The sequence below is a fragment of the Nuphar pumila genome, chromosome 3 (genome assembly GCF_984573655.1).
Source record: "Nuphar pumila chromosome 3, dmNupPumi1.hap1.1, whole genome shotgun sequence".
Taxonomy (NCBI): domain Eukaryota; kingdom Viridiplantae; phylum Streptophyta; class Magnoliopsida; order Nymphaeales; family Nymphaeaceae; genus Nuphar; species Nuphar pumila.
In genome coordinates, this window is record NC_143251.1 from 23,875,836 (window position 1) to 23,899,801 (window position 23,966).

Here is a 23,966-nt window from a genome sequence, read left to right on the forward strand (position 1 = left end):
TTCCTTTTTGCTTTTTACTTTTTATCTTTTTATTTTTTCCTTTTAGGATGACCACAAGGGGCCCCACTCTTGTAGTCGTTGGGGCCCCAACGGTCATATTTCTGACCGTTGGAGCTCCCAACGACTACAAGGGAGCCCCCTTGTAGTCTCTTCCTTAGAGCCTCCCTCCTCTATAAATAGAGGAGGTGTTCTCCTTCTTATGTATGGGTTTCATACCCCTCTCTCTTCTCTTCTTCAATATCCAACTTATGACTTTAAGTCATTTCCATATTTGAGAGTTTTTGTGTGTGCACATTTGGTGATTGTGTTCTTGGCTTTAGTGGTCACTCTTTAAGAGTGACATTTGCTCTATTGGTGCTTCCGCCTCTTTTCATTACATGGTATCAGAGCTCGGTTGGTGATTGGGCTTCTCTCTTGTCATCTTGGAACGCGTGCCTCTCAAAGTTTTTTTGAAGAAAAGAAGAATATTTGGTGCCGATGGAACGTGACTCTAAAGTGGAGCTCTCTTTTAAGCTAAATGGGTCCAACTACCTCATGTGGGCCTCCGCTATGGAAAATCACCTAAGAGGTAAGAAACTTTGGGGTTTTGTTATGGGAACTACTCCCGAACCCTCTCTTGTTCTCACCAAAATTGAAAATGAGATTGAGAAGGCTTTAGATGGCGATGAGTGCATCAAAGCCATTAATGATCATCAATCCAAAATTGAGGATTGGGAAAGTAACCATGCCAAAATTTTGGCATGGTTTATGAACAATGTAGATCTTAAAAATTATGCTAATATTGCCAAATTTAGAAGGGCCAATGAGGCTTGGTTTTTCCTTAAGGGTATGTATACCCAAAAGGATCTTGCTCGACAATTTTTTTGTCAAGAGAAAATCCGTTCTACCAAACAAATGGACATGAGTGTCCGGGACTATTTTAGCTCTCTAACCCCCCTTTGGGATGAGCTTGCTCTTCTTGAGCCTAAGTGGGTTGCCCCACAAGATATTGAGCTAAAAAGAGAACAAATTGAAAAGGAGCACTTTTTTCAATTCCTTCATGGACTTCGCCCGGAATTTGAACAAGTAAGAGCATCTCTTCTCCATAGAAGCAAAGCCCTACCTATTGAAGATGCCCTTGCCGAGATATGTCAAGAAGAAACTCGGCTTGGTTTGAGCATTAAGAGTGATGATGTTTTTGGCCGTTACTAGGCCCGGATCAAATGTTAAAGCATATAGACCTCCCCACTTTAACAAAAATAACTATGGACCTAGAAAGGGGATTATATGCCATTATTGTAATGAACCGGGGCACATAAGACCCGTTTGCCCAAAGCTTAAAGGAAAAGTTGCCGCGGTTGGAGAAGATTCTCCAAAGAAGGAAGAAAGCACCAAAGAAGGAGATATCAAAGAAACTCTAAATCACATCTCTGAAGTTCTCCAACATCTACTCAAGGCTTCTCCTTCAACATCCGGGGCCGCCATTGCCTACTCTTCATCTCCTCCAGGTATGTGGATACTAGACTCCGGTGCTTCTTTTCATATGACATCTCATAAAAATTCTCTTTCAAATATTTTTTCCGAACCTATATCTTCTTGTGTTTCAACGGCCGATGGTACATCATTAAAAATTGAAAGTATTGGATCTCTTAATTTTAAGAATTTTTTTGTTCCTAAAGTAAGAATCGTTCCTAAAATAAATTTAAACCTTTTTTCCGTATCTCAAATTACCGATCATGGATGCCAAGTCTCTTTCTCACCCAAGGATTGCACCGTGCAGGATCTCCAGTCAGGGAAGCTGATTGGGCAAGGCCATAGAAGGGGTGACCTCTATTTCATGGATTTTTTGACTCTTCCATCTAAGCCATCGTGCAATCTTGTAAAAGACAAAAGTATTGGAATATGGCATGAGAGACTTGGCCATCCAAATTTTGTAAAAATGTCTCTTTTTCCGTTTTTGAACAATACTTGTAAAGACAATCACATGCCTTGTAAAGATTGCATTTTTGGGAAATCTAAAGCTATTCCATTTCCACAAAGAAGTTACTTTACCACTCGGCCATTTGAACTTATCCATTCCGATGTGTGGGGACCTTCCCCTATTTTGTCTAAAGGTGGTTTTTCGTATTACGTTGTATTTATTGATGATTTTACTCGATTCACATGGATTTACTTCCTAAGTCGTAAATCCGAAGTTTTTTCCTTCTTTAAAGAATTTCATGCAATGGTCAAAAACCAATTTTTGGGAAATCTATCTATTCTTAGATCCGATTCAGGAGGCGAATATATGTCCAATGATTTTCAAACATATTTGAAAGAAAATGGAATTTGTCACCAACGTTCTTGCCCCAACACTCCGCAACAAAATGGCCTTGCGGAAAGAAAGCATAGGCACATAATAGCGACTACAAGAACATTGTTAATCTCAAAAAACATTCCAAAATCCTTTTGGGCCGAAGCGGTTCTAACCTCTTCATATCTTATCAATAGAACTCCTTCGTCCTCTTTGGAAAATCTTTCTCCATTTGAAAAACTTTACAATATGTCTCCCGATTATAAAAGACTAAGAATTTTTGGATGTAAATGTTTTGTTTTAACCCACAAGAATGATAAACTTTCCCCTAGGGCTATTGAATGCATTTTTTTGGGATATGGTGAAAAACAAAAAGGATATCGATGTTTTGATATACTTAAAAACAAGCTTTATATCTCTAAAGATGTCATATTTCTTGAAGAGGAAAGTGGTTTTTCGCACCAACCAAATGAAAATATTGATTATTCATTCTTATTTGACTTATTGCCTAAAGATGATCATATTGATTCTAATGAATCTATTAGTGAAGATCTTGTTGAACATCCAAGCGATGATCAAAACCTAGAAGAAAATGTTTCAAGACCAATACAAGTCTACTCTAGAAGGAATGAAAGGAATCCTCCTTGTGCCCTTGAAAGATTTTCCCAAAATGAGTCCATCGAAGAGACTTCTCAAAGAAGGTCAAATCGGATTTCTAAAATACCAAATAGATTTGTTTCTTATGACTCTTTTTCGCCTAATTTTCGAGCATGTCTACTTGCCCTTCACTCTTTTCATGAACCATCTCATTACAATGATGCTAAGCAATATGCTCATTGGAATGATGCTATGCAACTTGAACTTAATGCTCTTAAAAAGGCACAAACTTGGGAAATCATTGATCCTCCCAATGGCAAGAAACCCATTGGATGTAGATGGGTTTTTAAAGTGAAAACTAAGAGTGATGGTTCATTGGAAAAATATAAGGCTAGGTTGGTAGCCAAGGGATATGCCCAAGAGTATGGGGTAGATTATGATGAAACTTTTGCCCCCGTTGCTCGAATGACTAGTGTTCGAGCTCTTATTGCTATAGCCGCAGTTAAAAAATGGCCAATCTTTCAACTAGATGTCAAAAATGCCTTTTTGAATGGTAATTTAAATGAAGAAGTATATATGGAACCGCCTCCGGGTATGGATTTAAATGGAAAAATCTTGAAATTAAAAAAGGCCTTATATGGTCTTAAGCAAGCCCCTAAAGCTTGGTATGATAGGTTTAGTAATGTATTAATAAATTTAGGTTTTTCTTCTTGTTATACTGACACTGCTCTTTTTGTTAAAAGGACTGGTGACTCCATTATTATGCTTCTGTTGTATGTTGATGATATGATCATTACTGGGAATGACAAAAAGGGAGTAAATAATATAAAGTCCATGTTAAAAGAAACTTTTGATATGTCTGACCTTGGTTATTTGAGATATTTTTTAGGGATTGAAGTGGCTTATTCCCCGCGAGGATACATCTTATCTCAGATGAAATTAGCTGCAGAAATTTGTGCCAAATCAGGAATATCTGATGAAAAGAAAGTTGAGACTCCTGAAGTCATTAATGCAAAACTGAGACTTGAAGATGGTGTTCTTCTTGAGGATGCAACCCCCTACCGTCAATTAATCGGATCTCTCACCTATCTATCCATCACACGTCCAGATATTGCTCATGCGGTTCATGCAGTAAGCCAGTTTCAGCATGCACCTACTTCGGTTCATATGGCAGCCGTATTGAGAATTGTCAGATATATCAAAAATACTATATCCAAAGGACTCTTCTTATCCTCTTCCTCCTCTCTTGACTTAACTGCTTTTACTGATGCTGACTGGGGAGGAAATCCCAATGATCGTATCTCAATAACGGGTCTGTGTATTTTTTTAGGTGAATCCCTCATTTCGTGGAGATGCAAGAAGCAGCAGAAGGTTTCACTGTCATCCACTGAAGCTGAATATCGGGCCATGGCAATGACAACTATGGAAATCGTATGGCTCAGAAGTCTCCTTGCTGACATGGGCGTCCCCATTTCTACTCCCACCAAGCTCTGCTGTGACAACAAAAGTGCGATTTACATTGCTAGTAATCACACCTTTCATGAGTGGACCAAGCATATTGAAATGGACTGCCATTATGTTCGAGACGAATACCTCAGAGGGACTATCTCATTACCATATGTTACTTCAGAGCATCAACTGGCGGACTTCTTCACCAAGGCGCTCCCAACTCCACGATTCATGTTTCTCCTTAGCAAACTTTCGGTCTTCTCCCCGTAAAGTTTGAGGGGGCGTGTTAAAATATATATATATATATATACATATACTTATATATATACATTCGTATATATACAAGTATATGTATATATATACATATTCTATTTTATTGAAATACCCGATAGGGGTATTATTGTAATTCTGTCAATGTACTTTTCTTTTTCTTTTTTATCTTTTTTCCCTTTTTCCTTTTTCCTTTTTACTTTTTATCTTTTTATTTTTTCCTTTTAGGATGACCACAAGGGGCCCCACTCTTGTAGTCGTTGGGGCCCCAACGGTCATATTTCTGACCGTTGGAGCTCCCAACGACTACAAGGGAGCCCCCTTGTAGTCTCTTCCTTAGAGCCTCCCTCTTCTATAAATAGAGGAGGTGTTCTCCTTCTTATGTATGGGTTTCATACCCCTCTCTCTTCTCTTCTTCAATATCCAACTTATGACTTTAAGTCATTTCCATATTTGAGAGTTTTTGTGTGTGCACATTTGGTGATTGTGTTCTTGGCTTTAGTGGTCACTCTTTAAGAGTGACATTTGCTCTATTGGTGCTTCCGCCTCTTTTCATTACAAAGGATTCATGTGGAAGACCCAGAATGATTTTCTTTGTTGGTTCATATCGCCGACCCCAATTGTTTTGGGATGAAGGCGTAGTTGTTGTTGTTGTAGTCTAAATTTGTTTTTGACATTGTCTCCAGGTCTGACATCACAAATGATAAGAGAGTTGACACCCTTGAGATTGTCAACACCAAGATGCGAATTGATGATGGAGAACTTCTCGAAGATCCTACTCCTTACCGACAACTTATCGGAGCACTATCTTACCTTTCAACTATTAGACATGACATAACACACGTACACACAACTAGTCAATTTCAGCAGGCTCCCACTTATGTTCGCATGAGAGCAATTTTGCATATTATTTATTAGATATATTAAGACTTCTCTTTCTTGAGGCCTCTTTCTGTTTGCTTCATCTTCTTTAGATTTAATTGCTTATATTGATGTTGATTGGAGAGGTGATCCCAATAACAGACACTCAACTACGGGTTTTTGTGTTTTCTTAGGTGAATATCTGATTTCATGGCGGTGCAAGAATCAACATAACATTTTCCTTTCATCAATTGAGGCTGAATATTGGGCCATGATAACTACAACGATGGAGGTAGTTTCGCCCAAAAGGTTGTTAGCTGATATGGGAGCTCAAATGACAGGAGCCTCCCACATGTATTGTGACAACAAGAGTGCGATTTACATTGCCAGTAATCGTACTTTTCATCAACTACTAAACATATCGAAATGGATTGTTACTATGTTCGAGAGGAGTATCTACATGAGACCATTGATTTGCCTTATGTTATATTAGAATACCTGTTAGCAAATTTCATCACCAAACCTTTCGTTGCTCCTTGTTTCCACTTTCTATTAGACAAACTTTCGGTTATTGTACCGTAAGTTTGAGGGGGAGCGTTAAAAATTCTATATATATATATTATTATGTATATTATATATATTATTATATATATTTATTTATATAAATATATATTTCTCTTTATTTATTTATTTTTTCTTTTTGTAATTGAACTAGACAACACCATAAGAGTCGTTGGGGTCCCAACGACTCTATGGGACTCCAATGACTCTCTATGGAATCCTCCTCCTTTGTGTATAAATATGGGGCAAAGCCCCCATATCATGTAGGCTTCTTGCATGAAGGTTATCAATAACATTATTTATTTTAGCTTCTTGTCTTGCCCCTTGTGAGGGTTTTGTGAGTAAGGCCATTTGTGGCTTTTTGGTGTGCTTTATGAGTGAGCCCATTTGTGGCTTTTGGTGTGTTGACTTTAGCATTGTGGTGGATCTTGTTAGTGGCTTCCGTTTTCTTTATAATATACAAGTGATAGATTAAGGCACTAAAGGCACAATATAAAATTTTATATTTTATAAATAACAAGTATGCAATGAATCAAGATTCTTTAATCAAGAATATACATGTTCACCAAAGATCTAAGTGGACAAGCACGTCCATCAATAATTGACAAGTACTAAAGTGAACCGTGAGGGAAACACTTATAACATCCACAAAGAGCAAACACAAAGAAGTTTATCATGATTCTCAATTTAATATTTTATTAAAAACTAAGTATGCAACATAATATTTAAATCTCATGCAAAACATGTAAGATAATGTTCATTAAAGAGCCATGAGACAAAAAAAAACATAATCATAAGTACGAAAAAAATTTATTTATTCATAAGTTAGATCATAATTTTTAACACTTCATAAGCTACTTTAAGCTTCACATAAGAATACACCAAGAGTAAAAAGAGAAAAATTAAACACAAGTTGAAGCAAAATTTTATAAGATCATACTTATGAAAGACAAACAACACCGTTATTTTAAACTATATGATAATTTTTCAAAAAGGGCTAAAACAAATTTGAATAATAAATACGAACATGATTTGACATTTATAATCATGACTTATTCAAATAAAGCATCTAAATGCCAATAATACATGCTTAAGAATACAAGATCATATGCGTATACATCAAATAAAGCAAGTTTTGAAAAACTAAGATTCAAACATGATTTAATAAAAGCATGCATATATATAATTTCACAAGATCAAACAAATAAACCTTATATAATATTTAATAAAAAAAAGTCCAATGATAATTTAAAACATTTAAATATTTTAGCTTTTAATAAAAATAACAAATAATTTTTCAAAGATAAGGAAAATGAGTACTTTCTCATATATAATGTAACACAAGAAACACTTAAAGATATACGATATATACTGGGTTAAGATTTTCCTTGAATCCAAGTCACACAACGATCATGAAGCACGAACTCGAACCAAAGAATTCCAACACCCAAAAGAGGCAAAATGCCAAGAAGAATTTCTTGGTTCTGATACCATATAATGAAATATGCAAAAATACAAAATGAGGGCCTCTAAGGGATTACAAGATCATAAATACAAAGTGCACATGCACATACATAAATCCAACTAAGGGACAATACAAGAGCACAAAGGCACAACACAAGCACTATATATAATGAAACCAATAACTCTTGTAGTGAAACCAAGAACTCTCCACACACCTCAAACAAGAGGCTAATACAAAGCCCACAAAAGGGGTAAAACACAATAGCCACTTAGGGGCTTAGAGGAACACAACAATAAAAAATATAATCTTTATTTCACTTGAAATGCACACAAAATGCATAGCTTTAGAAGGGGTTTAAGCCCCATATTTATAGGCAAAAAAAGGGGAGTGAGAAGATCCCCAAAATATGGCTCTTGGAGCTCCCAACGGCTAGATTTCTAGCCGTTGGGGACCCCTGACAGCTATGTCACAAGGGATTCGGCCAGCAGGGTGTCGGACCTGCGTTGGTGCGACGTGACTCAGGTGCAGGTGCAGGTGTGGCACCCGATGCAGTCAAACTGACAGTGGGTGCGGTCAACTCAGCCAAGGTCATAACAGTCTTAATATGGACTTAAAAAAAATGATGAAATAGGGGTTGGGCTGGGGATTAGGGCAACCCACCGACCCCGATGCCTCCCCTTCTCTTCTGAGCCGTCTCCCCAGCCCATCTCCTCTGACGACTCTGGCGCGACGATTGCAGGTATGTCTCCTTCAATCTCTCTCCTCCTCTGTATCTCTCAAAACTACGAACAAGAGGAACCAAAGAAGAGAGAAAAGAAGGAAAGAACGAGAACGGTCAAAAAAAGAAAATAAAACCCTAAATCTCGTTGGGAAAATGTTTGGAACTCTGGAAACATCACACCATGATAAAGAAATCTCATAATTTCACGATTCAGATGGTTTTATCAGAATTTGGAGACTACCCACATCGAAAAAACAACTCTACCTGTTGGATTTAGAAACTGTGGGCCTTCTCCTTGTAGGTTTTGGGAAAAATATGTGTTATTTTCAAAGGTTCGATGGAGGATGAGCGGATGAGCAACGGTGATTTGATTAGATCTATGTGAATGTGAGTTTTTTTTAAGGGAAATAAGACTTTTAGGTTTGTGGGTGTTCGTGGTTTTGATCAGAGAAATGGGAATTCCGGAGGGGGAGGTGATGGATTGTAGCATGGGTACCATAGTTTGGGTGAGGAGGAGGAATGGGTCATGGTGGCCCTGAAGAATTCTGGGGCAGAGCGAGCTCTCGGCAACACACTTGATGTCGTTGAGATCAGAGAAGCACTCCAGAAAACTGAGATTGACGTGATAAAATAAACTTTCCCACGTTAAATATATTTTCAGGCAAGTAGCAGAAATAAGAATCAGGAAGGGAACTTTCACAGTAAACATATATTTGAATGTGCAATAGTAGGTGCGTGGAGAAGATTGGACAGAGGAAGATCGAACAGACAATAGCAATAAAGGTAGGTCAAGCAGGCAATGATTGGTCAGGTGTTTCACGTGAGTCGATTTCAGCGATTCACGTGAAACACAACCACTTCTTTTCACGGTCTGGGTTCACGTGAACATGATTCACGTGAATCTCAGATCCAAGAGAGAGACAAGCCCACATGAGATGTGGGTACACAAAAAATTTAGGAAAGAGTAGAAGAATGAGAGAAGAAGAAGGAAAATGAAGAAGAGTAGAAAAGGGAGAAGCGAAAAACCTCAAAACTCCGATTGTCGCACCTGACGGAAACTTTTTTCGCCCCTTAGACAGATCTCGGCTCTGATACCATGTTAGAATTCCACCTTGGTACCTGTATTGAGAAAGAAGAGAGAGAGAGAGACGAAGAAAAGGATACAAGAGAGGGTTGCGGCTGTCACGATTTCTATATTGAAATCGTGACCTAAAACTGTGCATTTATATTTACATTACAAAGGTATGGATCCGGGTCTGGTGTATCCAGACCCGATTAATAAAAAGGTTTACGTGGCTCGGTACATGGCTCGGGTCCTCTGTACATAATCTTTACACGGATCGGGTCGGATCCTTTGCACCTTTTTCAAGAAGCACCGATTTCTCATCTTTGGTAGGGGAGAATTTCTTTAATCTATTATCTTCCATAGTTAGTTCTTCTAAAGTTTCTACTATAGAAGGAACACTACCTCTATGAAGAAGGGTCGATTTTGTCCCTTCAAATTCGGGCCTAAGCTCATTTATGAAATGATGTAAATGCTCTGAGTTGATTTGTTTTTTTCGGAGTTCTATGTCAAGTGGACAATGCCCCTTAGGCTCTAAGAGAGCCAATTCATCCCATAAGAGAGAAAGAGCATTGTAGTATTCTCTTATGCTCATATCTTCTTGGGTCACTGTTCTTTCTTTCTTTCTTTTGGAGATTATATTCATGAGCTACATCCTTTAGAGAATACATATCTTGGAGATATTTTCAAGCATCACTGGTAAATTCGAATTTTGCTAAGCTAAATCATTTTTTTATTTCAACACTATTAATGAGTCATTCCATGATTCATCATCCACTCCTTCCATCTCTTTTCATAGTCGGCAATGACTTTATTCATCTCTTCTCCTTGAAGTGCAATTTTTTTTCCGTTTTGCCTTTATATAAGAATAAGGGTGATATACAAGATTGCACAAACTATCGTGGTATAAAACTCATGAGTCATACTATGAAACTTTGGGAGAGGGTGATTGAGTCTAGGTTGAGGAAGGTTGTCATGATATCGGAGAATCAATTTGGTTTTATGCCTGGAAGATCAACTATGGAAGCTATACATCTTCTTAAACAACTTATTGAAAGATATAGGGAGAGGAACAAAGATTTGCATATGGTTTTTATTGATTTAGAGAAGGCATACGATAGAGTACCTAGGGACGTTCTCTGGTGGACAATGATGAAGAAAGGTGTTTCTCTCAAGTACATTAGTATAATTAAAGATATGTATGAAGGAGTAGTAACCAATGTTCGCACTTGTGGAGGGGTGACAACCAATTTTCCGATAACGGTTGGGTTACATCAAGGATCTGCTTTAAGCCCTTTCCTATTTGCGATAGTGATGGATGAGCTTACGAGATCAATTCAAGAAAATGTACCGTGGTGTATGTTGTTTGCTGATGATATTGTTTTGATTGATGAGTCTAGAGCTGGGGTTAATGCTAAGTTAGAATTATGGAGACAGACATTGGAAGCTAGAGGTTTTAAGTTGAGTAAGAGTAAGACTGAATATATGGAATGTCGGTTTGGTAAGCAACGAAGTAGTGATGGGAGTGTAGTGAAGCTTGGTGAGCAAGAAATACCTGTGAATGATTATTTCAAATATTTGGGATCCATCATTCAAAAGTATGGAGAAATTGATGGAGATGTAAATCATAGGATAAAGGTTGGGTGGATGAAATGAAAAAGTGCAACTGGAGTGCTGTGCGATCGTAGAATGCCATTGCGGTTGAAGGGAAAGTTTTATAGGACGACTATTAGACCCACTTTACTATATGGTACGGAATGTTGGGCTGCCAAAAGACATCATATTCAAAAAATGAGTGTAGCTGAGATGCGGATGCTTAGATGGATGTGTGGAAATACAATAAAAGATAAGATTCGGAACGAGGAGATACGTAAGAAGGTAGGTGTTGCACCCATTGAAAATAAGATGCGAGAGAATCGTTTACGGTGGTTTGGACATATTCGGCGAAGGCCTAATGATGCTCCAGTTAGAAGGTTGGAGAAATGGGAAAATATATTAGTTAAAAGAGGTCGGGGTAGGCCTAGGAAGACTTGGATGGAGATGATAGGAAAGGATATGAATGCTTTGAACCTCACCGAGGACATGGCATTGGATAGAAATGATTGGAGGAAAAGGATTCATGTGGAAGACTCGAAATGAATTTTTTTTTTGGTTCATATCGCTGACCCCAATTGTTTTGGGATGAAGGCGTAGTTGTTGTTGTTGTTGTTTGTTGTTGTTTTCACTTTTGGTGAAAATAAGCTTTGGTTATTTCTCGGATCCATCTACCAAGCCCCATAGACCCTTTTTCCAAATCTTGTGCTTCACTATAGATGCCCACATCACATAGTTTGTGTCATTGAGTCTCACATCCACTTCTCATTCATCCTCCATAGATACAAGAAGAGAAAGAGAGAGGAAGATAAAGAGATAGAGAGAAAGAAAAAAGATATGGAAGCATTTTTTTTAGCACCACGAGTCTACGATCTTATCGTCCATACGAGCAAACTTTACCATGATCATGGTCACAATGGCTCTGATACTATGTAATGAAACCAAAAACTCTCCACACACCTCAAACAAAAGGCCAATACAAAGCCCACAAAAAGGGGTAATAAAACACAATAGCTACTTAAGGGCTTAGAGGAACACACAACAATAAAAAATATAATCTTTAGTTCACTTGAAATGCACACAAAATGCATAGCTTTACAAGGAGTTTAAGCCCCATATTTATAGGCAATAAAAGGGAGTGAGGAGATCCCCAAAATAAAGCTGTTGGAGCTCCCAACGGCTAGATTTCTAGCTGTTGAGTTGCCCCAATAGCTATATTGTTGTTATATTGTCCAGGACAAAAATGACCTTGACAATATAACATATTACAATAATAAATAAATAAATCCCTAATGGGCGATACCTATTACAAGAAATTACATTGGTCAAAAAGATAAAAGTACCCCTAGAGGGTAATACATATTACAATCATGTCACACACACATATATACAACCCACATTCTAACAGTGCATACAAGACTTCAAAGAACTAAATAGAATAGCACAAAACATAAAAAATATTCATCTAAATGAGCATGAATGCTTAAGAGAAGCATTAGATAGAAGAGGGGATTTAACTCCTTTATATAGACAAAAAGGAGAGCACTAGAGCCCTTGGGTGTGGTCCCAAAGGCTCTAAGGCTAAGGACAATAATGCCGTTAGCTCAAAACCAAAAGACAAAATAAAAAAAGAAAAATTGAAGTGCCCTTAATGGGCCAGCCTACTACAATGCTGTGAAATAACGAAAATACCCCTAAAGGGTATTACCTATTACATCATTATAAATAAAATATGTATATACATGTACAACTTAACACATACATGACACACACACACTTATAAAAAACACATCCAGACCCACATGCATCTAGCTTTATACATATACCTATCCAAGTCTAGATTTATGCACGTGTACAGATCCAGACCTGGATGTTATGAACCATATCCACCCATTTTTGTAAATGAATTTAAAGCATAGTCATAAATATCGGTATCGGCTCGACTATTTCTTGTGATATTATAAGTTTGGTGATAAATCTTGGGAAAATCTCAGGGCTTAAAAAATATTAAAAAATAACAAAAATAAGTAATAAAATATTATGTTTAGACAAAAAATAGATAAATAATAAAAGAAATAAGTAAAAATGTAAAAGAAAGAAGAAAAACATATTTAAAATGTTAAAAATAAATAAAAACAGTAAAACTAATTGATAATATCATGAGAATATCATGATATTATCAAATTGGTGATATCTTCAAAATATCGCGATATTTTACCTATGTTATTGTTTGTTAATATCATGATATTTTGAAAATATTGCCGATATATGTGACTGATTTAAAGTTAGACCTGTACCCAGTTATATGGATATGGATCTGTGTTGGGTGGGTGGCATGCATCCATTACAAGGTCTTCATAAAAGCTGTCCTTGGGACAATCCTGCTGGTATGAACGTACTGATGAACCACCAAAGATTGATTCCGTTCTGTTTGGTAATGGTAATGTCTTGTTCATGTTTTGCACATTTGGTATGCGTGTGTATCTTAACTTTAAATGAGTCTCAAACTAGCTGCTGATAAATTGTTTTGTTATTGTTGAACTAAATCAAGAATATTTCTCTTTTACTAGGCATTTGGGGAGGAAAGGGTCAAGGCAAGACATTTCAAACAGAACTTGTTTTTCGAGCCATGGGGATCGAACCAATAATCATGTCTGCTGGGGAGTTGGAATCTGAGAGAGCAGGTCAAAATTATTTTATAGATAAGTGCTTTCATAATTTCATTTGGTTTTTCTGCAGCTGAATACATACTATACTCACTTTCTGAATAACATAATATTTCCACACTGGCAACTTACACGTTCTGTTTTGGAAAATTTCCCAATCAGATAGGGAATAGTTGCTATCATTAAGATATACATTGTTTTTTAATGCATATGGCAGAAAATTAAATTATTTTGAAGCATCAGTCCAATGTTGACACTAGTCATTAGCTGCTAATAGGATAACTTAGAATTTTCACACCTATTTTGTCAAAAAGGTTTACTGCAAATATTTGCTTGCAATCAAATAAAATTTTGTGATTTCATAAAAGCTTATTCTACAACGTCTTCTAGTTTCTTATAGGAGATATTTAAATTATGAACTCAAGATATTTCTAGATAATGTATTTCTCATTAAAATATTAATTGGCATTGGGTCCTTGGTGTATGCATGAAAGTTAAAAAAAGGTCATAGATGTTCTTTAGTTACATAGAAATCCCAATCACCTTCTTTCTTACCAAGACATTTTCATCGGTAGGGAACAAATTTTCTTGTTTCCTTTTTCTTGAAATATGTTTCTCTTAAAAGGTTTGTGCATTTGCTGCTCACTTATTCCGTCCTCTTGGCACTGAAACTCATCTGTATTAGATCTAACAGGGTGGTCTTTGATCCAAGCAATTAGGTCCTGTTTCATGTAAACATATATACTTGTTATCTGGTAGTCATAGTTTGTTCATGATTATTTTATGTTGACAGGAGAACCTGGTAGGCTTATACGTGAGCGATACAGAACTGCTTCTCAAGTTGTCCAGAATCAAGTCAGAAGTCTTTCCACTTGTAGTTGAGAAATGTGCTTCAGGAATGCAATTTTGGATGTTAATTTCTTTTGAAATTGCATATGCAAAGGGAAACTATTTGATTGTTTGATTCCTATTTTCATTCATCGTTAGTACTCAAAGGTTTTTGCTCTTGTAAAAGATGCCTTCTACAATATATTTACTGGAAAACATAGATAGCCAAGTGCATCTCTACTGTTTAGGAATGATCTGCTGCTTACATGACATTTTCATATGCACTATGTTAAGATTCTTTTCACCTGTGACATTGTGGCCTCAAGTACTCACTATTTTTGTGAAAGTTTTTAAATAGTACATTACTTTTGTGCTTTAATTATATGATCTGATCTGACTTGGATCTACTTTTGACCCACCATGATATGGACCAAGCCTGGTGGGGACTTCATATAGTGGTACAGTCTACAGAGAGTCCAACTACCATGTATTTTCAGCATAGTTTGGTCGGATACATTATATAAGCAATACCCAGATCTCTCTCTCTCTCCATATATATGTATGTATGTATGTTTTTCTTTAAATAGTACATTACTCTTTTGCTTTAATTATATGATCCAATCTGACCTGGATATACTTTTGACCCACCATGTTATTGTAATGAAACAAGTGCACAAATACAATGCCACAATGTAGCTACAAAGGTGCACACTCACAAGAACAAGAGCTATTAATGAGCCAAATACAAAGAGCCACTAGAGACTAATCACACACTCTCTCAAAAGAGAGCAAAAATATAAAAAATAATAAGGATTTTATTGAACTATGCTTGGCAACAAGCCTTCATAATACAAGAGAGGGAGTGCCCATGCATAAAGGGGCTGGCCCAACTAATTGTTGGGCCAACTCCCAATCAGATGTCAGTTGTGTTAATATATATATATATTTGTGTAAACCAAAATACCCATCAGGGGTATTTTGGTATTTTCTTGTAATAGGCATCAGCCCATTAGGGACTGACCTTTTTTTTATTCTTTTACTTTTTGTTTTTGTATTTTTTCATTCTTTCTAGAATGATGGGATAGCTCCATATAGCTGTTGGAGCTGCCCCCAACGGTCACAAATGTGACCGTTGGGAGCAGCCCAACAGTCATATTGAGCTGCCCCCTTTAGCTCTCACTTGTATTATAAATAGGCCTTTGTGGCCCTTGTATTCTACACACTTTTGAGTGTGCTTTTATGCAATAACAAACATTATTTGACCCTTGTGTGGGTGGTTCGACTATTTAATCAAGTATTCTACTTGATTGAAGTGTGTTCTTACGTGTTTATCAGATTTGATTCATTTCATTATATGGTATCAAAGCTTTGGCAATCTTAAAATCCTATTTCAACAAGCTTCAAGAGAAAGGTCGTAATAACATCAAGAGGAGGATCGTGAGCTCGAAAAAACAACGAATCATGGATTGTTGAATCGGAAAACACACCATCTCTCACATCTTCTATTGTTGCTCTTTCTCTCTCTCTTTTCTTTCATCCTCATTATTGTAAAGAAATGGAGAATGAAAGGGAAGTTATTATCTCCGTTCCCGTATGACTCGACACAAACTATGTGATGTAGGCATCCATAGTAAAACACAAAATATGGGAAAAGGGTTTATGGGGTTTGATAGATGGCACCGAAAAGGAACCCAAACTCATTCTTACAAAAATTGAGAATGGGAAAGAAGTTCTCCACAGAGAAGAATGTCCAAGGCCGTTTCTGAGTATGAAAGGAAATGGAAAGAATGAAGGATGGGACATTCCAAGATTATTGGATGGCTCATAAATAATGTGGATATCCACAAGTGTTCTAGTCTAGCGAAATTTGATTTTGCTAGTGATGCATGAAAATATCTTAAAGACATGTATAGTCTTGAAGATATTGCTTATATATATAATGTCCAAAACAAAGTGAGGAATATGACTCAAGGAGAAATAAGCATTAGAGAATACTACAATGCACACTCTCTCCTTTGGGATGAATTAACTCTTCTTGAGCCAAAATGGCATTGTCCTCAAGATGTAGAACTCTGTGAAAATCAAATTAAAGCGGGGCATTTTTACCAATTTATTAACGGGCTTAGACCCGAATTTGAAGAAACCAAGTCGGCTCTTCTTTATAGAGGAGGCGTACCAACCATAGTTGAAATTCTTGAGGAGTTAACTATGGAAGAAAATAGATTGAAGAAACCATCTGTTTCAAAGGATGAAGAATCCATGCTTGCTATGTCAAAGCCTGGTAATAACACTAAAAGCTATAAAACTCCTCATTTCGTAAAAAATGAGAATGAAAGAAATTCCAATAACTATGAAAGAAGGGACAAAAGAAGAGATCATGAATATAAAAAGGGTGGCAAAATTATATGCTATCATTGTTATGAACCGGGATACATCAAACCCTTTTATCCTAAAAGAAAGAAAGATGATCATAGAGATGACAAAAGAGTCATTTCAGTTGAAAGGAATAATGTAGATGACTCCAAAAGTATCAGTTTACTGTCTTTGACTCAACTAATAGAGGCACTACAACCAATGTTCAAAGCTCAAGCTTCTTCCTTCTCGGGAGCAGTCGTATCTACAAGTGGTAACCCTGGTAAGACTTCTTGGATTCTTGATTTTGGTGCGTCTTTTCATATGACTCCTAATAAATCCATATTATCCGAATGCCATACTAACCCAAATAATTATTATGTTTTAATGGCTGATGAAACGTCTTTAAAAATCAAAAGTTATGGAATTTTTCAAAAACGACCAAATTTTCACATACCTAATATTAGAGTAGTACCAAAATTAAATTTAAATCTCTTATCTGTTTCTCAAATTACGGATCATAGATGCAAAGTATAATTTTCTTCTAATGATTGTTTAATACAAGATCTCTAGTCCAGGAAGCTGATTGGGCGATGCCATAGAAGAGATCTCTATGTAATGGATAATCTTGAGTTATCAAAACAAACTTTTTATAATTTTGTGGAAAAGAAAGATATAGAAAATTGACACAAAAAACTAGGACATCCTAGCGAATCCAAATTACACTTGTTTTCATTCCTTACAAATTATAAAGAAAGAAATTTTACTTGTGAAGATTGCATTCTTGGTAAAATGAAGTCTTTGCCCTTTGGACCAAGACATTTTATATCTAAAAATCCATTTGAGTTAGTGCATTTGGATGTATGGGGACCGACTCCAATTGTATCCAAATGAGGTGTATCCTATTATGTTGTGTTCATAGATGACTATAGTAGACACTCTTGGATATTTTTTCTTAAACAAAAATCAGAAGTATTTGATTGTTTAAAAAAAATTCATTGCTATATAAAGAATCAATTTAAAACCAATATTCAAATCTTTAGAACTGATTTCAAGGAAAAATTTGTGTCAAAAGATTTTAAAAATTATCTTGTTCTACATGGGATTGTTCATCAAAAATCGTGTTCATACACTCCTCAACAAAATGGAGTAGCCGAGAGGAAACATAGACACATTACTGAAACCACTGTTAAATTATATACTTAAATATATATATATATATATATATGAATGTATATATTTAAGTATATACTTATGTTGTATAACCAAAATACCCAATAGGGGTATTTTGGTAACTTCACTGTATATTTTTATTTTTTAGATATTTTTCTTTTTCTTTATTTTTCCTTTTTCCTTTTTATTTAATGTATTTGGACCACATAAAGGGGCCCCACCTTCTAGTCGTTGGGGCCCAAAACGGTCATAAATATTGCCGTTTGGGGCTCCCAACGGCTAGAAGGGAGCCCCTCTATGTGGTCCCTTGGGTCCTTCCTCCTCTATAAATTGAGGGCTCCTCCCTCATCCTTGTATGGCTTTTAGCCTCTACTTTTCTCCCTCTCAATAAAGGTGTTTTTTGCCTTTGAAGGCTTTTTACCCATTAGTGGGTTATTTGCACTTGTCTTGTGCTTGTGTTCTCTTTTGCACATTGTGAGCTTGTGTTGTTGGCTTCCTTGCTTCTCTATTCGCATGTTGGCCAAGAGATAAGCGATTCCCCTAAGAAAACACAAAAACCAGTGACTGATATTCGATCATTGGGATTTCCTCCCCAATCAGCATCAGTATAAGCATTTAATTCAAGAGATGAAGAAGAGGATAAAAAAAGCCCTTTAGAGATGGTGTTCTTGATGTAGCGTACAATCCTCATCACAGTTGCCATATGTACAAAAGTAGGAGCATGCTGAAATTGGCTTGTAGCATGAACCGCATGAGCTATATCCGAATGGGTGATGGATAGGTAGGTGAGAGAGTCAATCAGTTGGCGATAAGGCGTAGGATCTTCAAGGAGAACACCATCTTCAAGTCTGAGTTTTGCATTTATAACTTCCGGGGTCTCGATTGTTTTTACATCCGAAATCCTTGACTTGGTACAAATATCAACTGCCAATTTCATTTGAGATAAGATATATCCACGAGGAGAATACACCACTTCAATACCTAAAAAATATCTCAAATAACCCAAGTCAGACATATCAAAAGTATCCTTTAGAATGAATTTAACCTCATCTACTCCCTTTTTATCATTTTCTGTGATGATCATGTCATCAACATACAAAAGAAGAATGATTATAAGATCACATGTTTTCTTGACAAAGAGAGCAGTGTCAGTATAACAAGATATAAAACCCAAATTAATCAAGACATTGCTAAATTTGTCATACCAAGCTTTAGGAGCTTTTTTAAGACCATATAATGCCTTTTTTAATTTTAAGACTTTTCCATTTAGATTCATACTTGGAGGAGGTTCCTTATAAACCTCTTCGTTGAGGTCACCATTTAAAAATGCATTTTTCACATCAAGTTGAAAAATGTTCTATTTCTTAATAGAAGCAACTACAATAAGATCTCGAACACTTGTCATTCGAGCAACAGGGGCAAATGTTTCATCATAATCTATCCCGTATTCTTGAGCAAATCCTTTTGCTACCAATCGGGCCTTATATCTTTCCAAAGACCCATCACTTTTGGTTTTAACTTTAAAAACCCATCTACACCCGATGGGTTTCTTCCCGTTTTGAAAATCAACAACTTCCCATGTTTGCGCCCTTTTAAGAGCATCTAGTTCAAGTTCCATAGCCTTAACCCAATGATCATATTGTTTAGCTTCATGGTAATGAGACAATTCATGAAAGGAATGCAAAGTTAACAATCATGCCCTAAAATTTGGTGAAAAGGATTCATAGGATACAAATCTATTTGGTGCTCTAATAACATGACTTGACCTTCTTTGAGATGATTCTTCCATTGTGTTATTTTGAGAATATCTTTCAAGAGCACAAGGAGGATTTGCCTCTTCTCTTCTGGAATAAACTTGAATTTGCCTAGATATAGGTTCATTTATATTTTCTTGTTGTTCATTATCCAAATCATCTATATGTATTTCCTGTTGTTCATTAATAGTTTCTTCAAAGCTATTATCACGCGGTAATAAATCAAACAGGATAGAGTGGTCTACCTTTTCATTTGGTTTGTGTGAAAATCCATTTTCATCTTCTAATAAAGTAACATCCTTTGAGATATACAATTTGTTATTTGTTACATCAAAGCACCTATAACCCTTTTGTTTTTCACCATACCCCAAAAATATACATTCAATCGCCCTTGAAGAAAGTTTATCATTTTTACGAGTTAAGACAAAACATTTACACCAAAAAATCCTTAACCTTTGGTAATCAGGAGTCATGTTGTAAAGCTTTTCAAATGGAGAAAGATTCTTTAAGGAGGATGAGGGAGTTCGATTAATTAAATATACGGAAGTTAGAACCGCCTCAGCCCAAAAAGATTTTGGGATGTTTTTTGAAATCAACAAGGTTCTAGTCGTTTCTATTATGTGCCTATGTTTTCTTTCCGCAAGACCATTTTGTTGCGGAGTGTTTGGACAAGAACGTTGATGACAAATTCCATTTTCTTTTAAGTAATTTTGAAATTCATTTGACATAAATTCGCCTCCTGAGTCGGATCTAAGGATGGACAAGTTACCTAAGAATTGATTTTTTAATATTACATGAAACTCTCTAAAAAATGAGAAAACTTCAAATTTCTTACTTAAAAAATAGATCCATATGAATCTAGTAAAATCATTAATGAACAAAACATAATATGAAAAACCTCCTTTGGATACAACAGGAGAAGGACCCCATACATCAGAATGTATTAATTCAAATGGCCTAGTGGAGACAAAATTTCTTTGAGGAAAAGGAATAGCTTTAGATTTTCCAAAGATACAATCTTTACAAGACGTGTGATTATTTTTACAAGAATTGCTCAAAAAAGGAAAGAGTGACATCTTTAGAAAGTTAGGGTGGCCAAGTCTCTTATGCCAAATATCAATACTTTTGGCATTTACAAGATTACAAAATGACTTGGTTGGGAGAGACAAAAAATCCATGTAGTAAAGATCACCCCTTCTATGGCCGCGTCCAATCAGCTTCTCTGACTGGAGATCCTGCACGGTGCAACCTTTGGGTGAGAAAGAGACTTGGCAACCGTGATCGGTAATTTGAGAAACTGAAAGAAGATTTAGATTGATTTTTGGGACAACTCTTACTTTTGGTATAAAAAAACTTTGATTTAAATCAAGTGTCCCAATACAATCAATTTTTAAAGATGTCCCATCAGTCGTTGATACATATGAAGGTATGGGGTCGGTAAACACATTTGATAAGATATTTTTATGAGATGTCATATGAAAGGATGCGCCAGAGTCAAGAATCCACATACTTGGGGGTGATGAAGAGCAGGCAACCGCGACACCCGAGGTAGAGGAAGATGAATTTTTGAGAAGGTGTTGGAGAACTTCTGAGATTTGATTGAGAGTTACTTTAATATCACCTCCATCTTCTTCCCTTTTTGAAGCATTTTCTTCAACAGTGGCAACCTTAGCTTTAAGCTTGGGGCAAACAGGCTTAATGTGCCCCGGTTCTTTGCAAAAATGACATATGATCCCTCTTCGATTGTTTTTACCAAAATGAGGAGGTCTGTATGGTCTAACATTATTTCCGGGCCTAGAAACGGCCAACACAACATCATTCTTTATAGAAATGCCAAGACGAGTTTTGGCTTGGCATATTTCGGTAAGAGCATCCTCAATAGGTAGAGCTTTGCTACGATGAAGAAGGGATGCCCGAATTTGTTCAAACTCGGGTCTAAGACCATGGAGAAATTGGAAAAAATGCTCATTTTCAACTTGTTCTCTTCTTAGTTCAATATCTTTCGGAGCCACCCATTTTGGCTCAAGAAAAGCAAGCTCATCCCAAAGGGGAGTGAGAGCACTAAAGTAATCCCGGACACTCATGTCCCCTTGTTTGGTGGATCTAATTTTTTCATGGCAAAAGAATTGCCTAGCAAGGTCCTTTTGTGTATACATACCCTTAAGAAAGAACCATACCTCATTGGCTCTTCTAAATTTCGCAATATTGGCACAATTCTTTAGATCAACATTGTTCATGAACCATGCCAAAATTTTGGCATGATTACTTTCCCAATCCTCTAATTTGGATTGGTGATCATTGATTGCCTTGATGTGCTTATTGCCATCCAAAGCTTTTTCAACTTCCCCTTCCATTTTAGTGAGTTTAAGAGAAGGTTCGGGAGTGGTTCCCATAACAAAGCCCCAAAGTTTCTTACCTCTTAAGTGATTCTCCATAGCGGAAGCCCACATAAGATAATTGGATCCATTGAGCTTAAAAGAGAGCTCTACCTTTGATTCAGACTCCATAGATAACAAAAAAGATTTCGTTCTTCAAATAAGTTGAGAGGCACGCTTCCCAAAGGCTTCAATAAGAATGCAAGATCACCAACCTTGCTCTGATACCATATAATGAAAGATGCAGAAGCATAAAAAAGTTTATCTTTCTTCCAATGAAGCCGAATATCGGGCGATGGCAATGACAACTATGAAAATTGTAACGCCCCGAAATCTTAACCCAAATTTTGAGATTTTTTTTTTCAATACAGCGGAAACCAGTCATATCATAGGGCTAAGCATTCCAGAACATTACAGATGGAGCAAGACCAAAACATTCTTTTCATTTCAATATCAATGAAAATTAAGATAAGAGTTCTCACACTATCCTTGGAACAACAACAACAACAACAACAACTACGCCTTCATCCCAAAACAATTGGGGTCAGCGATATGAACCAAAAAAGAAATTCATTTTGGGTCTTCCACATGAATCCTTTTCCTCCAATCATTTCTATCCAACGCCATGTCCTCGGTGAGGTTCAAAGCATTCATATCCTTTCCTATCATCTCCATCCAAGTCTTCCTAGGCCTACCCCGACCTCTTTTAACTAATATATTTTCCCATTTCTCCAACCTTCTAACTGGAGCATCATTAGGCCTTCGCCGAATATGTCCAAACCACCGTAAACGATTCTCTCGCATCTTATTTTCAATTGGTGCAACACCTACCTTCTTACGTATCTCTTCGTTCCGAATCTTATCTTTTATTGTATTTCCACACATCCATCTAAGCATCCGCATCTCAGCTACACTCATTTTTTGAATATGATGTCTCTTGGCAGCCCAACATTCCGTACCATATAGTAAAGCGGGTCTAATAGTCGTCCTATAAAACTTTCCCTTCAACCGCAATGGCATTCTACGATCGCACAGCACTCCAGTAGCACTTTTCCATTTCATCCACCCAACCTTTATCCTATGATTTACATCTCCATCAATTTCTCCATACTTTTGAATGATGGATCCCAAATATTTGAAATAATCATTCACCGGTATATCTTGCTCACCAAGCTTCACTACACTCCCATCACTACTTCGTTGCTTACTAAACCGACATTCCATATATTCAGTCTTACTCTTACTCAACTTAAAACCTCTAGCTTCCAATGTCTGTCTCCATAATTCTAACTTAGCATTAACCCCAGTTCTAGACTCATCAATCAAAACAATATCATCAGCAAACAACATACACCACGGTACATTTTCTTGGATTGATCTCGTAAGCTCATCCATCACTATCGCAAATAGGAAAGGGCTTAAAGCAGATCCTTGATGTAACCCAACCGTTATCGGAAAATTGGTTGTCACCCCTCCACAAGTGCGGACATTGGTTACTACTCCTTCATACATATCTTTAATTATACTAATGTACTTGAGAGAAACACCTTTCTTCATCATTGTCCACCAGAGAACGTCCCTAGGTACTCTATCGTATGCCTTCTCTAAATCAATAAAAACCATATGCAAATCTTTGTTCCTCTTTCTATATCTTTCAATAAGTTGTCTAAGAAGATGTATAGCTTCCATAGTTGATCTTCCAGGCATAAAACCAAATTGATTCTCCGATATCATGACAACCTTCCTCAACCTAGACTCAATCACCCTCTCCCAAAGTTTCATAGTATGACTCATGAGTTTTATACCACGATAGTTTGTGCAATCTTGTATATCACCCTTATTCTTATATAAAGGCACCAAAGTACTCTTCCTCCACTCATTAGGCATCTTATTTGTTCGCCAAATCAAGTTAAAAAGATTTGTCAACCATTCTAAACCTTTCTCTCCCAAGCATTTCCAAGCCTCG

At 36.6% G+C, this 23,966-nt stretch overlaps 1 protein-coding gene across 1 annotated transcript in view; it reads left to right on the forward strand.

Moving 5' to 3' along the window:
• LOC149842300 (P-loop containing nucleoside triphosphate hydrolases superfamily protein) overlaps positions 1-23,966 on the forward strand; it is a 117,441-nt gene that overhangs the window by 25,053 nt on the left and 68,422 nt on the right. The window contains exons 5-6 of the mRNA XM_089999053.1: positions 13,423-13,536; positions 14,312-14,373. Coding sequence (XP_089855179.1) covers positions 13,423-13,536; positions 14,312-14,373 — 176 coding nt within the window. The remainder of the gene's footprint in view (positions 1-13,422; positions 13,537-14,311; positions 14,374-23,966) is intronic.